The sequence below is a fragment of the Drosophila hydei genome, unplaced genomic scaffold (genome assembly GCF_003285905.1).
Source record: "Drosophila hydei strain 15085-1641.00,03,60 unplaced genomic scaffold, DhydRS2 tig00000060-arrow-pilon, whole genome shotgun sequence".
Classification (NCBI taxonomy): domain Eukaryota; kingdom Metazoa; phylum Arthropoda; class Insecta; order Diptera; family Drosophilidae; genus Drosophila; species Drosophila hydei.
This window is the reverse complement of record NW_022045656.1, coordinates 445571-466876: the sequence shown is the minus strand read 5'-3', so window position 1 is coordinate 466876 and position 21306 is coordinate 445571. Positions and strand designations below refer to the sequence as shown.

The 21306-nt window shown below is 38.2% G+C and overlaps 4 protein-coding genes and 1 long non-coding RNA gene across 11 annotated transcripts; 2 read left to right on the top strand and 3 right to left on the bottom strand.

Moving 5' to 3' along the window:
• Window positions 1-756: 756 nt before the first annotated feature.
• LOC111599712 lies at window positions 757-2778 on the bottom strand. The gene has a single exon (XM_023315445.2). It carries the CDS (start codon window positions 2554-2556, stop codon window positions 1267-1269), a length of 1290 nt encoding a protein of 429 aa, XP_023171213.2. The 5' UTR covers window positions 2557-2778; the 3' UTR covers window positions 757-1266.
• A 170-nt stretch (window positions 2779-2948) lies between these two features.
• On the bottom strand, window positions 2949-4176 carry LOC111599709 (grpE protein homolog, mitochondrial). The gene is made up of 3 exons (XM_023315440.2): window positions 3969-4176; window positions 3553-3886; window positions 2949-3487 (listed from the first exon to the last, which is right to left on the bottom strand). Exons 1-3 carry the CDS (start codon window positions 4052-4054, stop codon window positions 3227-3229), a joined length of 681 nt encoding a protein of 226 aa, XP_023171208.1. The 5' UTR covers window positions 4055-4176; the 3' UTR covers window positions 2949-3226.
• Window positions 4177-5009: 833 nt separating this feature from the next.
• LOC111599738 (NAD kinase) lies at window positions 5010-7323 on the top strand. Of its 2 annotated transcripts, none has more exons than XM_023315498.2 (4): window positions 5010-5216; window positions 6004-6321; window positions 6375-6957; window positions 7014-7323. In XM_023315498.2, exons 1-4 carry the CDS (start codon window positions 5053-5055, stop codon window positions 7299-7301), a joined length of 1353 nt encoding a protein of 450 aa, XP_023171266.1. In that variant the 5' UTR covers window positions 5010-5052; the 3' UTR covers window positions 7302-7323. The 2 variants fall into 2 exon arrangements, with proteins under 2 accessions (XP_023171266.1, XP_023171265.1); XM_023315497.2 differs by lacking the exon at window positions 5010-5216 and adding an exon at window positions 5537-5793.
• LOC111599739 lies at window positions 7164-8097 on the bottom strand. Its single transcript, XR_002751448.2, has 4 exons — window positions 7767-8097; window positions 7624-7711; window positions 7323-7416; window positions 7164-7245 (listed from the first exon to the last, which is right to left on the bottom strand). It is a non-coding gene; the product is annotated as an uncharacterized LOC111599739 (long non-coding RNA).
• A 582-nt stretch (window positions 8098-8679) lies between these two features.
• On the top strand, window positions 8680-18235 carry LOC111599668 (NAD kinase). 6 transcript variants are annotated; one of them, XM_030222728.1, is made up of 5 exons: window positions 9310-9325; window positions 11270-11645; window positions 16161-16538; window positions 16620-17283; window positions 17344-18235. In XM_030222728.1, the coding sequence occupies exons 2-5, from the start codon at window positions 11290-11292 to the stop codon at window positions 17629-17631; spliced, it is 1686 nt and encodes a 561-aa protein (XP_030078588.1). In that variant the 5' UTR covers window positions 9310-9325; window positions 11270-11289; the 3' UTR covers window positions 17632-18235. The 6 variants fall into 6 exon arrangements, with proteins under 6 accessions (XP_030078589.1, XP_030078588.1, XP_030078587.1 ...); XM_030222727.1 differs by lacking the exon at window positions 9310-9325 and adding an exon at window positions 9776-10008; XM_023315373.2 differs by lacking the exon at window positions 9310-9325 and adding an exon at window positions 9777-10008 and having other exon boundaries at window positions 11194-11645.
• The last annotated feature ends 3071 nt before the right edge of the window (window positions 18236-21306 follow it).

The following is a 21306-nucleotide window of genomic DNA, read 5'->3' as shown; positions in this document are numbered from 1 at the left end:
AATATATTAAATTAAAAGGGACACTTACAAGAGATGTTGATTTTAGGCAAAGGCCTATGGACACTGAGTGCATTTTTATGGGCGATAGTCTGTGAATGTAATGTTTTTAACATAAATTCAATGCTTATGGTAAATGTAGGATATACAACTAGTTAAAATTAATGCTCTAAGAAACTCCTGATGACTGTTCATCGACTCGCAATAACCTCTAAACAATTTCGTGGCCTTAAATTCGAGTGAATTTCTTTATTTTTAACTTGTTTAATTTTGAGTATATCTTCGATAGTAACATCTTTATTGTGCGATTCGGTTAAGTTTATAGCTGACCACTCTGTGTTAAGGACTTCAGCGTTAGAATAAACGGTAACTGTGATTACAAAAGCGCTTCAATTTAAATGCCTGTTGAACGTCTATAATACAAGTTTATCGTCAAGCTTGACTTTACAGTTGGAGTATTGCCTGTCTCCAGCTCACTTTTTATGGCGGAAATCCCGGGTTTCCAGTCGAATATATTTAATAATTTCACAGAATCTATAAACTCTACACATATACGTAGCCGCCATCACAACGTTTATTAGCTTATTTGTGTTAACAGAATTATATACAGTGTTGATAATTGGTCAACTCAATAATTTACACATACTGCCGGCCTTATCGATAAGTATTTTACATTGACAGATATGAATGTTATTGTTGCTGTTAATATAATGTTATATAGAACACAACCAATTTTATTCACATTCGACCAGTCACGCATCTAGTTACGTTTATCTGCTTAATGATATTTGTTAAAATAACCTAAATTCCGAAATCATTAATGTCCAATGCACGCTCGTTAACTTAGTAACTACAGCTCTCGAGTGCTATTTTTAATGGACAAATAGTAATTTAACAATCTTACCAAAGTGTTGCGCCAATATCTGGTGCAGCATTTTCATTAAATTGTTAAACACACATTATCCTCAGTTTAAAGGATTCCCTTGCTTATAACATTAGATTGTCGCTGATTGATATATAGGCGACAGTTATGCAAAGCAGTGGTAGAAAAACTAACGACATTTAATAATACATTGGCCAATTAATCGCATGGACTTTGCGTTTTGAGGTGTCGCCACATTTTTCCCTCCCCTACATAGAGGTTATGTCTATATGCATGTTTTTACATGTGCTTGTAAGGTGACAATTGAAACAAAGCAATTGGAAGTATTTACGATTTAGATTTATATTTATTAAAAACTGTAGTTTCGAAATCCACACTTAATCTATTTATGGCTGCGATGCTATAAGTAAATCATTCAAGTTGTTATTCTGCGACAGGGCTCTTTTGACAGCTATAAACAACTGCGAATCAATAGCTTTGCTGTGTTGTTGAACCAGCGGTAATCGACTAATCCGTTTCGCTAACTCGGCCAACTTTGGTTGGTGCTGCAAAAAATTATCAAGTATGTGTGGGGAAATGTTGGCCATCTGCGCTAATTGCTGGACATGCGGCGCTACGGGAGCAAATGTGGTCTCTTTAGGTGTGTTGAGGTGTGGTGGCTTTAGATTACTCCCAGTATGAAGAGTTGTTGTTGTGGTGGGTGCTTGTGTAATCTTGGATGGCATATCCAAAATATTACCAGCTGGAGAAGCAGGCGTCATTGCGAGTATGGGCGTATTTAAATGCGTGGGTGCCGCTAGCGCGCTTTCCGGCGTCTGAGAAGGCTTGTGGGATGCGGGTGACTTGCGTTGCTTTTGCGTGGATTTCACGGGTGCAGGTAACAATACTGGTCGTAATGGAATAGGATAATGATAGGGCAATGGATGCCGAACAAGTACGGGTTGCATAGCTGGTGCTAAATTCTGATGTTGGTTGGCTTGAACGGGTGCGACCAGGACTTGCTTATATGGCAACCACCTGGATGTTGTGCTGCTATCCAATCTATATTGATTTATGAAGCTCTGCATTGAGGCACTTCCTTCCCATTGTGCCTTTGGTATCTTCGTTGTTATTGGTATGTCAAGCTTGGCTGGCGTCGCATCGTAGTCTACATTTAATTCGGCGTTGTTCTCGTTATCATTTTTTTCCTCTTGCATCTCCTCGCTATCAGAGTTGGAGTCGGCTGACTCATAATCCATCGATTCCAAGTAGGCCTTCATCAGAGATATGCCTTGATCCGTGGAAGTCAGAGAGCGTACATATTTGATTGTTTCTTCGCCGTTGCTGGTGCCCAACAGATTGCCGAGTTCTCTTATGCTGGGCAGCTGGTCTAATCGCTTTAAGCCCAGCTTAGTGCGAACAATGTCCAGCAAATCACTGGGATACTCGTCAACAACTTTAGGAGCTCTTGTGTTCATGGACGCAATCGGTGTTGGAGTAGTTCTCGGATTGATTAGCTTGTAGACGGGAATATTATAATATAGCGCATTTTGTAACTTTGGACTCAATCGGGACTTATCAGTGTCGACAATTATTGCACTGTCTTGTCCGTAGAATTTTGGCATCAACGGTATGCGGCCGCTTATGCATTGCAACAGAGCCAAATGTAGAAGAAACTTCAGGAACCGACGATACATTCTGCTCAACGCCAGGGTAAAAGAACAACTAATAAATATTGGTGATCGAAACTTGGGCCTAGCTTCATGAAAATATCTTTTCTTGTTTCCACGAATGTTCGACGTCAGGCGAAACCTTTTCTACCTGCTGAGACAAAGAAAATTTCGATTTCCATAGAAATTTCGTTGTCATCGACTACCTGCACTATTTTCAAACGACGTAGGCCTTCTTAGAAATTAGAAATTTAGAGTCTTATATATGCATATGCATATGATTCTATTATGCAAAATAATTAATGATTTCAAAGCAAAATAAATGCTTATTTATGTATATAAATATATAAAATCTTTAAATTATATTTTTCCATCATGAAGAATAATACACAAGTATGCATAATAAAAACAAACGCAAATAATTAATAAACTACAAATAAAAAACAGTTTATTAATTATAAATCCCTTAAACTAGACATTCAGCAACTACGTCGGAGAAAGAAAGTATGTAGTACACTGAATGCCATAGTACACTTAATAACTAGGAAACTTGGATATTTCCGGTATATGGAAAACCTATATGTATTTACATAGTATCGTACATGAATTTAGCAGCATAAGACAAATTGCAAACATTAGAAGGTAATCTATGTAAAGTAGCTTGCATAAACAGAGGATATCGATGAGCATCGTTATATCAGCACTTGGACACGCCAACCAGAGCTGGGCGTATACAACGTTCATGCAGTTTGTAACCGAGCTTGGTAACCTCTACAACTGTGTTTGCTTCAACAGTAGTGTCTTCTTTTTGGAATAGTGCCTCGTGCAGATTTGGATTAAATTTTTCATTGATAGGATCCACTGGTTCTAGGCCATGACGCTTAAACACCTGAAGCAGCGCAGCACGTGTCATGCTTAGACCTTCATAAAGATTCTTTAGATCTGAATTACCGTTGAGCTATGCGATTAGAGTAAGTTTCAATTAAAAATTTGAGCTTTTGATAAGAACTAAATGAAAATTACTTTTTCTTTAGGAACTGCTTGAGTTGCATGGCCCAAAGTGTCAGCCACCTCTAGTAGATCTTTGCAAAAACTTTGTATACCAAATATTTTTGCATCGCTTATTTGTTTGTTTAACCGTGTGCGCATATTCTCACTGTCAGCCAACGCACGCTTGTATTTGTCTAAAAGTTCGCTGTTTTGGTCTTTTGCTGCCACCAACTCTTGCGTCAACCGCTCGATTTCCAGTGATTGTGGGGATTTTTTCTGATCCACTACCGTGCCATCATCAGTTACTTCTTGCTGTTTTTCCGAAGTATACCCCCGCAGAAGTTGTGTTTGGGCATGGCGCAGTAAGCTGTCAGGATTTAATTTTAAGAAAGAAGCGTCCTTATGTATGTAATTACGTCACAGAAGTTGACCCATGTGGTACTGCTTACCTTATGTTTTTTGTCCCAGCAGTGGGTATAAAGTTACCCAGACGGTTAGCCAGCATTTGCATAGTTAAAGATGCTTTTGTTGCCATTGAAGTTTTTGTTTTCTTAAAATCTATGCAACTTTTAACTACTCTTAGAGTTAGAATTCACAGAAATAATTTTTTCGTCAGCGCTTACTGATTAATCGAGAATTCTAATCGATATACAAAATACCAAAAGCCAACCGGTATTTTATCCACAGCACCGAGCTTTTTTTTGTATATTTTGACAGCGAATATTCAAATGAGTGATAATTTTCTTACATGTAGGTATTATTGAAAACCTTTTTGATAAATTGAAAACCCATATATATTTCATTTAAAACAAAGTAAATGGGCTGATACACATTCATGCAAAAAATTGGTAGTTACAAAGGATTACCTTGAATTTACTATAATTGCTAACATACAATTTCCGTCTGTTTGCCGCAGGGTGAAAACAATTAATTATGAAAAAACATGTAGAATTTACACAACTACGCTCAAAACTGTAGCAAAGTATTGAAACTCGCTACACATGTTTGTTCTTATATACAAAATATATCTATGACTACATATACATGCACATATCTATGCAATTTGCCTGTTAAGATAAAATGCAAATTAACAGTTATACCCTGTAACCATAACATAATAAAAACGGGCATCCTAATTTTTTTGCGCATTAACACTTGATTGGTCCTTGATTAGCATAAGAATCCAAATTCATCTCACTCCTCAGTTATTTGAATTGGTAGTAGCTTATTATGTGAGGTAGGACTGGATGCGTGGTATATTCCATTCGAATACTATATTAGGTGACATTATTGTTTCGAGTGCGATCTTTAAAATTCAAAGTACGAGTATGTATGCTTATTCAATACAGTATCTTACAATATACATATCCCATGTAGGTATATATTCACCTACGTATGTAAATAGATGTTGTATTCAGGCATTGTATATATTAGGCAAGGCATAGAAAACCATTTAGTTGAAATCTAACGCTGAGACAGTGAAGTTGAGAGCACATCCAACCTTAAACAAAAATTTTTGACCACCACTTTAAAATGAGCGACGACGACATGCAATTGGCTCTTAAAATGGTTGTCAGCTCCATATCTGGGGAGGGTGATACAGATGGCAACGATGCTTTAAATTCTCCTGAAAATTCTCCAAAACCGTTGAGAAGAGCACGCGTCTTAGATTTAAATGAGAGACGTAAGCAATTTCGGTAAGTAAACAAGGCAAATTGAAAGAAACAAAAAATAGCATAGAATATGTATTCCAATTTATTTTTGGGTTCAACAGAACCACAAATAGTTTACTATGCTTATGTAGCTATTTATTATTTATACATCAGTATCTGTTAAGTGCATCGATTCTTCGTCAAATAATATTATGGGTTCATTTATTTTTATTAACATTATAAAAGAATTGTAAATCGAATAAAAGCATGTAAAAAAGTAATTAATACCAGCTCTTAAAAGTATGCAAAAAAAAGTTAATTCCCATCTTAGGTATTTTTGGAAACTACGTTTTTATCAGTATTTCGCTGGACGCAGTGTACAGTCACATTGTTGTATTCAATAAGTCAATTAATTTAAGCACTACCGTACGGTTAAGATGGTTTAAAACTTAATAGAGTGGGATTTTATAATGTCTACAACGCCAGAACCGCTTAAAGACAATGATTTAGAACACAGTCGGCACGAACTACAACCAAGCAACAATGAAAGCAAAAGAATCGCTGATGACAATGATGCGTCCAGCATAGCCTGCGATGACATGATGAACAGCAGCTGGTGGTGGTAAGCTTTTTCGTTTCATTTGCATCACGCGTGAAGCTGCGCATCAAATAAGTAAATGAAATTGTTTTACAAATGTACAAGCTGTATACCACCTGTTTCATTATTAAATCGTTGGTGCTTAAAAAAACAGTTCACGGAGTTTTTAGTTACAATAGTTCATACTTGTAGCTAAGTCAATTTTTGCTTTCAGTAAATTCCTGTTTTTTTTAGGCGTACTCGTAGCTTAAACGCACCTTCACCCTTCCAGCAGTTTGGTCCATGTGGCGGAATTATGAAAAACCCAGCAATGGTTATGCAAATCCAGGATCCAGCTAGTCAGAGACTGACTTGGTACAAGCCTCCACTCACAGTACTGGTCATTAAAAAAGTCTGCGATGCCTCCGTACTAACGCCATTTGTGCAGCTAGTGCTTTGGTTGGTGCAGGAGAAAAATATGGTTGTGTGGGTAGAGTCTGCAGTGCTAGACGACGCTATACTTAATGAGGACACGCAATTTCGCTCTGTTCGTGACAAGCTGGTGACCTTCAAGTAAGTTTTAACTTACGTTTTTAATATATATGTTAAACATAATATTGTTACAGAGATGGTCGAGATGATCTTACAGATCGTATTGATTTTATTGTCTGTCTTGGTGGGGATGGAACCCTGTTGTACGCATCTCTATTGTTCCAGCAATCGGTACCACCAGTGATGGCCTTCCACTTGGGATCTTTAGGTTTTTTAACGCCATATCGTTTTGATAACTTCCAAGAACAAGTCACCAGTGTTCTAGAAGGCCATGCAGCGCTTACATTGCGCAGTCGCCTGCGCTGTGTGATGCATCGACGAAGCGAAAAGCAACACGGATTCGAGCAAGCTGTAGATTTGAATGCTGCGCACGCGTCTTCCCTGGCTAACAGCATTTTAATATTAAACGAAGTTGTAATCGATCGTGGCCCGTCACCATATTTAAGCAATATTGATTTGTTTTTAGATGGAAAGTATATCACATCGGTGCAGGGCGATGGTTTGATTGTGTCCACGCCTACGGGTAGCACAGCCTATGCGGTGGCCGCTGGTGCCTCCATGATACATTCTTCCGTGCCGGCCATCATGGTGACACCGATCTGTCCACACTCTTTGAGTTTTCGACCCATTGTTGTGCCTGCAGGTGTTGAATTAAAAGCAAGTAATATTAAAATATTGATAAATATAATTGGCTTATTTTGCGCGTCTCACAGATTTCAGTTTCACCTGAAAGTCGGAATACCTCGTGGGTAAGCTTTGATGGTCGCAATCGTCAGGAGCTCTTTCATGGCGACAGTCTGCGCGTAACCACCTCAATTTATCCAGTCCCCAGCATTTGTGCCCAAGATCAAATATCTGATTGGTTTGCGTCGTTGGCCGATGGACTTCACTGGAATGTGCGCAAGCGTCAGAAATGTCTTGATGAGTTGTCAGACTTAACTGCATCTGGATCGGAGGATACGTTCGATGAAATTGAAAATACAAAATTGTATGACGGGTAGTGCGTAAGTTTAAGAGCTCACCATTTGGGGAATTAGTAGTTTTCGCTGTAGTGTAACTATGCTATTGCTGTCTGTTTGGTGTACATGTGTGACGTAAATCAGGATTTTTTAAATGCTGTTTTATATAGTTTTATTTTAGTAACTCGAATATTTTGAAATATCAATTAAAAATTGTATTTATACTGCGCTGTCAATTGGCGCAGGCGCACCGTGCAACTAAATACTTCAGTCGATTGATCAAGTGGTTTTTAAGATTTTTGCGTTTGTCAATGTATATATGTATATTGTATATCATATATGTTCCTAGTTACATGTTGCTCACCTCGGTTTAATCTGTTTGCACTGCCATTGCCGAGTTATTAACAGTTCCGATGATACGCATTTGGGCTTATCGAACATCAATTAGAAGGCTTTTTGCATAGACAAAATATAACTGAAATTGAAAGAGAATGGATAAATGCTTACCGCAGGCCGCACATAAGATACATGACGATTTACACGCTTCTGATTTGTTTCATTGTTTCATGTTTTTTTTTGTACGGTAGATTGCTTTTGCCTTTTTTGTTAACAAATTCAAGGTGTGCGAATCAATATCAAAATATGTATGCCTTTGTGTGTGTGGGTCGTGACAGGTGTGCGTGCTTATCTAGTCATATGAAATGCATAACATCTCGAACTATAGGTGTGTGCTATAGTACACTTTGAGCAGTTCCAGCGCGCGGTTGTGTTTATGCGTAAAAGCTATAAATTATTTGAATTTATTTTTTTTATCTTAAATTTGAGTTAACTTGAAAATGAATGTACGGGATATGGAACGAGCTAGACAAATGTGTCATGAGGCAGATGCAGTGCCAGCAAAGAGCTCAACAGGCACAAGAAAAAGCACACTAGTGGGTAGTTTATTCGAAAAACGAAATCAATTTCGGTAAGCATAACTATGCTAGCTTTTTGGACAACTAATCCGCCCTTGAACAATCGACAAAATAGTTTTTAAAGAATAACTGAAACTCTGAGTGTTATAGCATTCAGTCTGCATGCAGTTGTGTATATTAACTATCGATAACTTCGATTTCTACATTGTAATAGATGTAGGAAAAATAATTTATAAAGCATTGAATATACAAACAACAGTTTTCCGCATACTTACACTGTTATTTTTAGTGTAAATATGTTTTTAAGTATATCGAATGATCGAAAATGCACATTATATAAATCGGTATATAAGACAAACATGAATAGTCGATATATGTTTAGCAACAGCTGATATATCGCTGTTATGTTGATATGTTAAAATCTTAAATAACAGTGATTTTTATAAGCTTTTTAAGATGACCCAATTTATTGTATATTATGTGTAGTTTTACAAGTTTCGCAAAATTATGATTTATTACGCGATTACACCTCTTAATGCAAATTCTGCGTTCAAGTCGGAATTTGTTCGTTCATTTTGGTAATCGAACTGATTCCAGACGTATCGATTAAATTTAGCAAATGAATGGATCTAAAATAAATAAAAAAATATCAATAAATGATGCTATTGTTAGTAGTGAAAACCCTGCAGCATTTACCCTGCCAATCTGTCGAACTTATTAATATTTGAAGTTCTATCGACGATGAAAATTAAACGCGTTTGTAGGTCAGCCACAGCAGAAAAAATAATTCCAAAACAATGGTACCTAAATTGAACGTTTACAAATACGTTTAAGTCTCACTAAATACTGTTTTGTGCTGTGGAATTGTACTTTAAAGTTTAAATTGTGATTGTTCACCATGTCCTCGTCCTCCTATAACATAATCAAATGCCCAAATCCTACGACTAAGACATCAGCTGCACAATCTGTGCCAGGTGCAAATGGAGGAGGAAGTGCAGGTGCTTCATCGCATTGTGGCAACTACGATGAGCATGACAATAAGTTGATAAATTTAATCAGTGCACGCCACAACAATGGATCAGCATCATCTGCTCCTGGGCCTGGTCTCTTGGCCAATGGCACTGCTAGCGATATAGAAATGCGTTGGTGGTGGTAAGTAATAGAAGCAATATATAAAGTCGTAATGTGCAATGACACTTCACTGGGAGCAATTTAATTAGTACGTAAACTCACTCCTAAAGAAACAAAACCAATTTTGTTTTGTACAGGCGGCATTCAATATAATTGGAGAAGATTATAAGACATGAATATAAGTTATAATTGGGCAAGACTAGCTGCCAATTACTGCGTTGTTTACATAACTTGCATACTGTTGTCGGGTTTTTATTTATATATACATATATACATACTATCAAACACACAAGCACCTGTTTTTTTATTTAGTCTCTTTTTCGCTCTCGCTCGCTCTTTGTTGATTATACGACGCGTGTCCAAAAATTGCTCAGCTGTTTACAGGTCTGATCGCTTGGAAACGCTTTGCGACGATTGGAGACGCTCGTAAGCTTTATTTTCAAATCGCACAAAGATTTACAATTTTATCACCATTTTGGCGTTTCAGCTCAGTTATCGCTGGTTCACCAGACAGCACGGTTGTGTTTAGTGAGATCGGCGGGGCGCGCTCTCTTTATCTCTCCTTGCCTCTCTTTACAAATCTCGTCTCTTTTGTATAGCTCTCTCTTTCTCTCGGTTTCACTCCCTCTCTCGTGTCGGTCGTTGGCTTTGCTTGAAGCAAGGGCCTAAGCTTCGTGTGCTAAATACGCCATCTTATATAATATGTAATTAGTTGACTTCTGTGTTTTAAATGTTTTTTCTATCTTTACATAACTGGACATTTAACTTAAAGAGACAAACGTTTACACGTGCCGCTCTCCTCGCCAATCATTACTGTATAAGAATCAATAAGACATTCAGTGGGCCTTGCGATCCAGCCAATGATTACACTCGACTCGAGTCTGAACTCTAGAGTCTAGTATAGCTATAGTAGATTACTGGCTTTGTTTTCATAACGTTTCTTTGTTCAATAATTCGTTACAAACCTGCTCGTTTGTTGCTGCAATCAAGTGTTTATTTTCTTTGTTTACAAGTTCACGCAAGTGCATAATTATTGTAATTAATAATTTTTTATTTTTAATCGACACTGAATTACTTCCTGACTTGCTAATAGGACTTCAAGTTAACCTTTCACTAAAAATTTCAGTCAGTCCATAATTATTAATTTATATATTCCCAGAACTTAGTACTTAATCTGGTACATAGTCTATCAATGCCAATTATTAATAATTAATTAAAATGTTAATATAAAATTATCCCTTCATGTAATAACAATTTCGCAGCGTCTGCAATTTTTCCAAGGGCTTCTGCCCTTTGTCAAAAATAATGTTAAAAAGTTGCTGATTAATGATGCATCAATCCAAGCATACTTAGCTAGCTCTTTGTTTTGTATTGTTCTTTCTCTCTCTCTCTCTCTTTCTTTCTTTCTCCTGCTCTCTCTTTTCTCAGTATATTTCTTGACTGGAATTTCTATGCAAATAAGAAAGACAGTTAGTTGACGTCAGAGCCGGAACTAAGAGCATGTCGCAGATGCTTAAGCAAAATTCGTAAACGCAGAAGCAAAAACAAAGAAAAAAACAGAAAACCTAACGCCAGCGATTGCTCTTATTTGATTCTAAAACCTGTTGCAAAATAGCGACATATTACTTTGATATTTTCATTTAAAATATATTTAATTTTTGAACGCGTTTTTGGGGCGTTTACCCTGCTGATTTGAATGGCATCTGACTGACTCAACAATAAAAAAGTCGTGGCTATTGTGAAGTTTGTTTTAACACTTTTCGAAAAAGGGAGCAAGGTTAACTCTGTTTACATTTTTGAGCAATCTCTCAGGGCCGTCTTTAAGTTTTTTTTGGCTAGGAGTATGTAACGCCAACTAAATGTTATGCTAACTAAAGAAAATATTGTAGCTTGCTAAAGTGTCCGCAATATGCTAAAAATCTAAAAAGTGAACTTTGATTTGTGATTTTTAAATTACTTGCAAAGTGTATCAGTGCATCTGAACTATGTCCTGTCGTTCGGATATTGATCTGGCCACTCTACATCAGCACCGACTCGAAGAGCGCTGGAACTATGGGCTCGCCTGGTGCGGTGCCCATGGAAGAAGCCAACAGCAGCAACAGTTGACCCACTACAACGAGTTGCTCATCCGTCAGAGCACCAACCAGAATCACCATCAGCGCTTGACCAAGAGTGGAAGCTATTACAAAGTCTCTGATTCCAGCAATTCGAGTAGAATTCTCAGCACGGTTAAGGATAACGTTGCCAAAGATAATCAAAATAAGCCGCTACAGGGATTGGATGACTATAATAATGACTATTTCACATCTACGACACGTCGCAGACGCTCCGGCACTTGGCCGTAAGTAACAAAGACTAAAATCTACCTCCCGAGGCAACAAATCGAGTGTCATATAGATAGGCATAAGCCAGATAAGATTGTTTCGAATTCGCGTTACTGAGGAACTGACCTTCAAAAAGACACGATTAGGCATAAGTAGTATAATATTGAAGAATTGAATCTCGCTTGGCTCGTCCGTGAACTTCACTTAAGCTCAGTTTAGTAGTTGGAAATCTTGAATTACGTTTATAATAAATCTCGGACATAGGATTTCTTAGATTGCGTAAACTGAGTATAAGCCAAGGGCACAAGATCGAAATCAATTGTTGCTGATTGGTGTAATCGAGTTGCTGACGTGTGGGCCGCAAACTTGATTTGGACCTTGCCAGTTGAGTCGTGAATTAATTATTCACCTTAATCTAAATAAGTAATTTAATGCACAGCTTATAAGTGCCTCACTACTTGGCACGTCTCATATCAATTATCAGAAAGTTTAAATATATTGTACCTACCTAACTATCGCGTAATTGATCCTCTTTAAATAAATTTTATAGTCAGCATGATGAATGAGGTTTTGTTATCAGGTGAATACCTAAAATGGGCTTGTTTGTAAACTTCTGTTGATAGTTCAATATAATTATATTGGACACATATTGTACTGGTACAGGGAATACTCTATATTTGTGTTTTTGAATTATTTAAGTTAACACAAACCATAACGTCCTTGACCCTTCTGCTTAGATTCAGATATATCTATAAATATTTGTTTATGAATACTTATCACGGTTTTTCAGACACTTAAAAACGAGTTTGCTAACATCGTGAATACTCAGACATTGTCTATGGTGGCGCCGTTTGTTAATCAAAGCCGATTAGATTAGTATTAAGTATTAACCACTCAAGCCACTATTTGATCTGTGTGTGGGCACCACATACTTTTTATTAATGTTTTTATACCCTGATCCCATTAAAAATGGGAAATCAGGGTATAATGGTTTTGTGCAAATGTATGTAACAGGCAGAAGGAGGCGTGGCAGACCCCATAAAGTATATATATTCTTGATCAGGACGACAAGCCGAGTCGATTGAGCCCTGTCCGTCTGTCTGTCTGTCCGTCTGTCCGTCTGTCCGTCTGTCCGTCTGTCCGTATGTGTGAACGCGTGGATCTCAGCATCTATAAGAGCTAGAGACTTGAAATTTTTTTTGTAGGTCCGTGTATAGCACGCGCAGGTCAAGTTTGTTTCAAATATTCGATAACTATTCGCATTTAATTGTTATCGAATAAAAACATTATTGAAATGCAGTAAATAAATTATATCTCGAACGTCTTAAGAGCTAGAGCCTCCAAATTTTGTATTTAGTGTTATGTATATTTTATGCAATTTTGATTTTTGTTGGATTTTGGATACCGGCTCCAAATTCCCCCAAATTCTTAGAATTTAAGTTTAGTTGGAACTAGGGCCATTATGTGAAGGCGTTTGCATCTCAACCAAGCCAATAGGATATGTAGATCATATGCTGAAAATTTCATTAAAATCCATTAAGTAAAACAGAAGTTATTAAACAAAACGTTTGGCCAATTTCCAAAAGCACATGTCAGCAGCGCCACGCGCACGCATTTTTCCTATGCGTGTGCACACATACATTCAAATGCGTGTATACTTTTCTATTCCAAGAATTGAAATTGCGATTGAATTGTGCTGAATTATTAGCTGCTACTTATGTTCAAATTTGCAACAGCTCGCGTAAGAAGGGCAGTGGCTGCGTTGGTAGAGGCACCTCTCGGATGCAGCTTGGTCCGGGTTCGAGACCAGAGGAGATGAAATGTTTTTTATTGTTTTATATTATTTATTTATTTTTTTTTTTTAGTTATGAAGTGGCGGTGTTGGTAGAGTTTGTGCACGTTGCGCAAATAATCCGGGTTCGAATCCTGGTCTCGCAATGTCGATTTTTATTTGTTTTCTTTTTTTTTTAATACTCGATACAAACTACGGAAAATATTACAAAACTCAAAGGACTGGGATCAGGGTATCTCCTAGTCGGGCACCCCGACTAGAGCTTTCTTACTTGTTCTACTAGCTACTGTCTTTTATTTTTTATTAGCGATTTGTTTTGGAGAACTTTCGAGGCATTGAATGTCAGTCAATACCTATTAATTAATTCCGTGCCAGTTTGTGCGAGGTGCCATTCATAAATAAAAAACCTTATAACAGCTCATGACCAGCGCGCATAGCTGAAATTCAAAAATAAAATCAAAATCAAAATCAAAATCAAAATCAATCTGAGAGACGGGGCTCCAAAGGGGCAACGGGTCAAAAGACTTAACCTTCAATTTGCATGTACGTTCACAGTATATTGAACAAGCGACAGACGGCCCTTCATTAACACCCTGGCGAAATGGCTAGATAGGTTTTAAAAAGTCAATGAGGTGCGCCTTTTGCCTCGTCGCACAGTGGAACAGTGGAACCACACCTGCAAGTGGAAAACAACAAAATAGCTGGAGACACGTTTTCTTAAATTTGCGCTAAAATCGTTGTTGATTTGTTCGTTTTCGTAATGCCCGTTCGTGAAGTGAAAAGAGTATATCCATTTTGTGCAATGTCTGTCGTCCGTCTTTATAAATGCAAAGCATTTCGCCTGTTTTAAAGGCAACATATACTCGTTGGTAGCCTCAGTTAATAAGGTACTGACATTTTCTGTGTGCACCCACAAGGGCCGCGGCACCTACTATATCTCAAGAAGCATAGTATTTAATATTTAAGATGTTATTGTCGCTAGAGACGCTTGAGTGTCAGAATGTAGATAACCCTCGACTAGTTGAAGTGGATCATTGTTGACTTCTTCTACAGATAATTGTAAAAAATTTGTGGTCCTCCTGTTTGGGTGTGGCAAATCCGGGAGTGCTCATTATTTTATTCCAGCTTTTAGACGTGCACGAGTTTATGCAGTCGGTCGCACCCAACTGTTTTTATTTTCTTTTATTGACAATATTCTGAATATCTTATCCATTGAAATAAAAAGTAGCAACGTCACAGTGATCGACATCGCTATCAGTTTCAAGCAGCCTAGCCTTGTCTTCAATTAGTCTGCTATTGTTTATTGATACGCTGTGAGCTTTATTGCCCATGTGGGCAGACACGCAAAATTAAAAAACATTTGTAAGTATCGGTTGTAAATTAGGAATATAACACTAACGGGGTGTAAAAGCCTGATCTGATCACAAATATATAGCCTTTCATTGCGCATGGGATTCGGAGTACAACAGGCAGAGCTTAATGGAAGAATACCACATTGCCGACACCCAAACCTAACTGAGTAACCCCACGTAGCAATAACAAATTTCATTGGTCCAATTCTTCTCTCTTTCTCGTTCTCTCTCTGTCCCTCTCTCTCTCTCGTTATCCCTCTCTCTCTCTCGTTATCTCTCTCTCTCTCTCGTCCTCTCTCTCTCTCTCTCGTCCTCTCTCTCTCTCTCTCGTCCTCTCTCTCTCTCTCTCTCTTTTTCGTTCTCTCTCTCTCTCTCTCTCTCTCGTTCTCTCTCTCTCTTTCTCTCTCGTTCTCTCTCTCTCTCTCTCTCTCTCTTTCTCTCTCTCTCTTTCTCTCTCTCTCTCTCTCTCTCTCTCTCTCTCACATTCTCTCTATCTCTCTAATTCTCACTCCTACTCTTACTCTCACTCTCGCAATCTCAGTCTCATTCGCACTTTCACTCTCTCGTGCTTGTCTCTCTCTCTCTCCCTCTCTCTTTCGCTTTTGTTCTCTGTTTCTCTTGTTCGCTCTCTCTCTCTCTTTATTTTTCCTTCTCACAGCTCTCAGCTCCTCCTTTCTCTTTCTTTCTCTCCATCTATATATAAAAATATATATTTCTCTCTGTCGCTCTATATATAACCTACACAAAAACCTGACACTTCGCCGCTAACTCAATTTGTTTAACGGAAGTATTATCCACAATGAAGCAAACCTTGCACTCACCAAGTTTTTCGCCTTTATGCCGCATTTACGTTGTGCGACGTTTTCTCTGACTGGAGGCCTATTCCTCTCTCTTACTCTATCTTGGCAACGACCGTGCAGCTCCCGTGGTTACGATTTTGAGGCTAAACGAGTTTCTCAACGTGTTGCTGTAACGAAAAAATTCGTTATTCTCAGAAATGTTTTGGTCTGTCAGTGATTTTGTAACCTTCGAACGATTCGCACAACAGAGCGAGCAAAGCAACGAAATCTCCAACCAGTTTCTTTGTACTTAAGAGCAGTTATTTTACAACGACAATAAATCTTTGCTAAGCTCTCTGTGATGTGGTTTTAAAATCCAAGAAAAATTAGTTGGATTAGTAAATATGCAACATCAGAAATTGTGTCTGGCATTGCAGCCTTGTAGCCTTGTTTCTAAACATATAAGCCAAGATCAGGGTCAGGATATTGAGTCGGACCAAGATTCGTCTAAATTTGAGGCGCGCACTTTGAGGTTTACTTGAAATTCATAAATATTTTTTGATCTGAGCTTCAATTTACCATGTTTTCTTTTTGAAACATGTATTTCAGGCGCACGCGTAGCCTAAACGCACCTTCGCCATTCCAGCAATTCGGGCCATGCGGGCGCATTATGAAGAACTCTGCAATGGTAATGCAAATCCAAGATCCCGCCAGTCAGCGCCTGACCTGGTATAAGCCACCATTAACTGTGCTCGTAATCAAGAAGAAGGACTCCCAAGTGTTGCTACCATTTGTGCAGTTAGTTGAATGGCTGGTCCAAGAGAAAAATATGGTCGTGTGGGTGGAGTCCGCAGTGCTGGAGGACAAGTTGCTGCGCGACGATGTCCGACTGGAGCAGGAGAGTGCAAAATTTCGGATGGTTCATGAGTATTACACTGGAGTGCGTTCTCGTTTCCTGGCGCTGCGAGAGAAGCTAGTAACCTTCAAGTGAGTACGAATGCTGAATATGTCAATTAGAATATAATCAATTTTATGATTATATTAACAATCTTTGGGTTTTTGCTACAGAGATGGCCGCGATGATCTCACCGATCGCATTGATTTTATTGTCTGTCTTGGAGGCGATGGCACGTTACTGTATGCCTCGCAATTATTCCAGCAATCGGTGCCACCTGTTATGGCCTTCTATCTGGGCTCTTTGGGCTTTCTGACACCGTTTCAGTGTGACAACTTTCAGGAGCAAGTGACCAATGTGTTGGAAGGTCATGCCGCACTCACACTGCGAAGTCGGCTGCGCTGTTCGATCCATCGCAAAGGCGACCGTCGCAGGGAGTCCCTGCAGCAAGCTAGTAATCTCTTGAAGCCCCATTTCCAGCGACAATCGAATTTTGGCGACGCAGGTAACCCAAAGGCCTGCAACAACAACTGTAGTCCCTCCTCAGCACAAGGTGCGGGTGGTCACAGCAGCATTCTGGTGTTAAACGAGGTGGTCATTAATCGTGGCCCATCCCCCTATCTGAGCAACATTGATATTTTCTTGGACGGCAAGTACATTACATCTGTGCAGGGAGATGGATTGATTGTGTCTACGCCAACGGGCAGTACAGCTTATGCGGCAGCTGCTGGTGCGTCTATGATCCATCCATCCGTGCCCGCTATACTAGTAACGCCCATCTGTCCGCATTCACTAAGTTTTAGGCCAATTGTAATCCCAGCCGGTGTGGAGCTGAAGGTAAGACAATTACGTTGATTATGGTATTCTTAAATCTTAAAATTGCTTTTGGCTTCCTAGATATCAATATCGCCGGATAGTAGGAATACGTCACGCGTATCTTTCGACGGGCGAAATGATCAAGAATTAAATCATGGTGATAGCCTGCGAGTGACAACCTCTATTTATCCTGTACCGAGCATTTGTGCCCAGGATCAAATATCCGACTGGTTCGACTCACTGGCCGAGGGCCTACATTGGAATGTGCGTAAACGCCAAAAGTGTCTTGATGAACTCTCGGATTTGACGGCATCCGGATCGGAAGACACGCTTGACGAATTCGACAGCCTGAAGATACACGACGCGTAGTGCTCAACCACAATATATATGCATTAACTGTTGCCAATTGTAGTGGTAAATTAGTTTATAAAGTTTGCTCGTGTGAAATTTGTCAACATATAAAACTATCTAATTAAATAATACTCCGGTCTATTGTACAATATACAGATATATAAATATTTGGTTGAGTTTACATTATATAGCTTCGTTTATATCTAAACAATTTAATATTGCTTCAGAACAAATAAATTTAAGTATAGATATTAAGATAAAATTCATGTGAAAGTGTGCCGCAAATATGTTAAAATTGTGCGTGTATATTTTATAATAGTAAAAATTGTTTTATTTTCTTAAACACCACAAAATATTCATTTTATTTACTGTTGTATCTGGTATTCTATATGAAAACTCTGTTCAATTAATTTATTAGCGCTTAGGATTGTGGAATCGTCTAGGAAACATAAGCAAAACCTTCATTTGCTTTAAAGTAAAGTTGTTAAATGTAATTAGACAATGTAATTAAGTGAAGTAAAAATCATTGTAAACCGTTTTGACCGTCGACCTATTTAAGCGTGACAACATGTTTCAGGATTATTATATTCAAATACAATAATAGGGAGAAGAATGCAGTTTATTTTGAGGACTTATTCTTGGGATCATCAAGTAGGATAATTATGAAAGATTATATGTTAGCCTGTCATTTGCTCTTTATTTTTGATGCTTCAAGCTACAAATCATGCAATAAATTAAAAGAATGTCACAAGTTGGCTGAGAGACTAAAATAATAAAAGGATTACAGAGACCATAAATGGTGGCAGAATTATTTCATGGATTATGCATTATGACTGCTACGTGCTGGAAGCGATAAAGTATTTTCACACACATACTACATATGCCCTAGTATAACAGGCATCCAGATGCTGCAGCTACTCCTCCTCTTTTCTGCTTCATTTCCGAGTTGTAGCAACAAGTGGGACGCAGCATCCTCCTGCTTCGGCTACTCTTATCTGACTGGCGGATATAAATATTGCGTAATATCCGGCAGTAACGATTGGTGCAACTCTCTCGAACGTAACGCCCACGCACTTTCACTGCGCAGGCTTCAAATTGAATGTGCGTCGTGAACGCCACACAAATGCTAGCATGCGTATATTTATGTCAAGGCTTTTTATATAATATGTAGTTTAAAAAAATATATAAATATGTATATTTGTATTTATGTATATTAATGCATATATTTATATATATACATATCAATACATACACAAAATATGAATATTGTTATTATTGCACTTAATTAAAGTTAATCGATATTATATACGAAAGACTTACTAGACAACCAGCATATATCTCAGAAAATAATTGAATTTACTGGCATAAACAGGCATACATTAGGAAGTCGTGTAGCTGGACTTAAGAAATATGATAAAGTTGATAACGATAATAATATGAAATATGTTTGGAATTTCTTAATGAAATTTGTCGGCTTATTTCTGCTAGAAGGTTAAGACAAATAGTATAAAAAAAATGATGAAGAGCATACGAAAGAGGGAACTTAACTTGACTTGCCATAATATTCGAAGCTGCCAAGTGGCACGTGCTGATATTTCAATTGAATGCCGCAAAATATTTGTGGCAGACACCCCCGTAAGGCTAAAAAGGCATCCGAGCTAAATGAAAAATATTTTCCTGCACCGCGTACCCCACTTGACATCTAAACTTCGGCTGTGGCCTGTTTAGAGCAAAGGCGCACAAACGCTTCTCCGATAGTATTCCAAATGCTGATGACAGTTGAAGTTTGCGCTCTTTGTGTGTTGATGACTGCCTGAATGGCTGACTGGTTGACTAGCTGGAGGGCTTCGCTAGTCAGTCTTGGAGGTGGAGCTGCATTTCAAACAAATTGCTCGTCCCGTTGCTGAATTAAAAGGAAATTAAACATTTTCACTCGAATTTGCTTTTGCATCGTTCTGACAAAAGTTGACCACCATAAATATATTATCACTCGTATGTGAGTGACCCGCATGGTTTCACTTTAATTCTACAAATCTGATTAAGCCCAGTTGGAAAGCTGACGACTGGACTGAAATTTTCAATTGAACTAATGCGGCTCAAAATATTGAAATTTAAAGCACATTCGCTTGAAGCTCCCTGAAGTTATTCCTCCACTCTATGCCTTAGTACTTATGCTTCTGTTATTCTTATTGAATCCCAATCTGATATTCCTACCACTCACACACGTATTATTTAATGTGCATCACTCATGTTTGATTTCTAGTCCATTAACTTTGAAGTTATTTTGGCGACGTTTCTTTAACACTTCAACGGCATTTGGGCCTTTTGACTTTTATTCTTTTGGTTCGATAAGTATTGTTGCCTTTTACACCATTTGGTCCACTTTTTGCTCATCTAAGTTCTCTTAAGTGCCTATTACTGAAAAAAAAATAAAGGCTACTCAATAAATTTCTTGGATTCAAAATGTTCTATTGTCCCAACCAAAAGGTAATGTTTGCTATCAATGTTGCAATGTAATTACTGTTTTATGGAATATTACACCCATTTAATATTGTACTATTGTTACGTAGTCGTCGTACCATCGACATATAGTCATTGTACCATATAATATTGGCCCATCCAAATAAAATAATGGATGGTATCATATGATGTGGTACCATCGAAATGGATATGGTGGCATATAATGTTGCTCTATCCAAGAGCAAACGTTTATTGTAACGTCCAAGTGAAAGCCTTGGCCCATGTACTATTTCGGCATCTAAATCTTGCATGACTGAACATAGAATAGTCTTAATTAGATGACGACTTTGATCTGCGAGTCTTTATTCAAAAGCCGAGTCACTTGTTTATTTCCTGTCTGGCTAATTGCATAAATTTGCAGTTTAGCGGCTGATCAATTATATTTCCCATATATACATTTACTTGTTGAGCTGACCCACTTTAAAGCATTCTTATCTTTAATGTGAAGGAATACGGCCAGAAATTAGCGCAATCTTCGAAATAACACGTTCTTTTGTTCGAGGGCCGGCACGGTTGACACCTGTTAAGCTTTGGTGAAAAACGAAATATAAAAACGGACCATTTCAGAGTTAACATATTGTATAAGTTTGTCAATCTTCGGTTGCTGCAGTTAAAATTACGATATGTATTTAATTTATAATAGACAAGTTTTATGAGCTGAAATAATGTTGGTCTATGTGGTAATAGAACATCTACTTAACTTCAAGCAAAAGGCTGAATCGACGCAGGTTTAATTATTCTTAACGTGCTGATCCCTGAGCTTTCCACCTTACATATGTATGTGTGTACATACACACATATACATACGTACCAATTGCATACTTACAGGAGCATAACGGAATCGACAGTGAAAATAGAATCAAATCGCACATACACACACAGCTTGCTCTGCCTCTCAGCATACGCACACACTCACACACACACAATGAAGGCAATTGAGCAGAATCATTGCCGTTGGCAGTTTTCTTCAGAATGATTCAAGAGGAAGGCGGGCACTTCAACAGGCGACAACAACAACAACAGTAAACGAAAGCAACAACGACGACGACATCGACGTCGTCGCTTCGCACACAACAAGTGGCAGCGAATACAACCACAGATTTTGCTTCTGCTTCTGCTTCTGCTTTTGGCTCTGCTGCGGCTGCGGCTGCTGCCCTTTTACATGGCATTCCA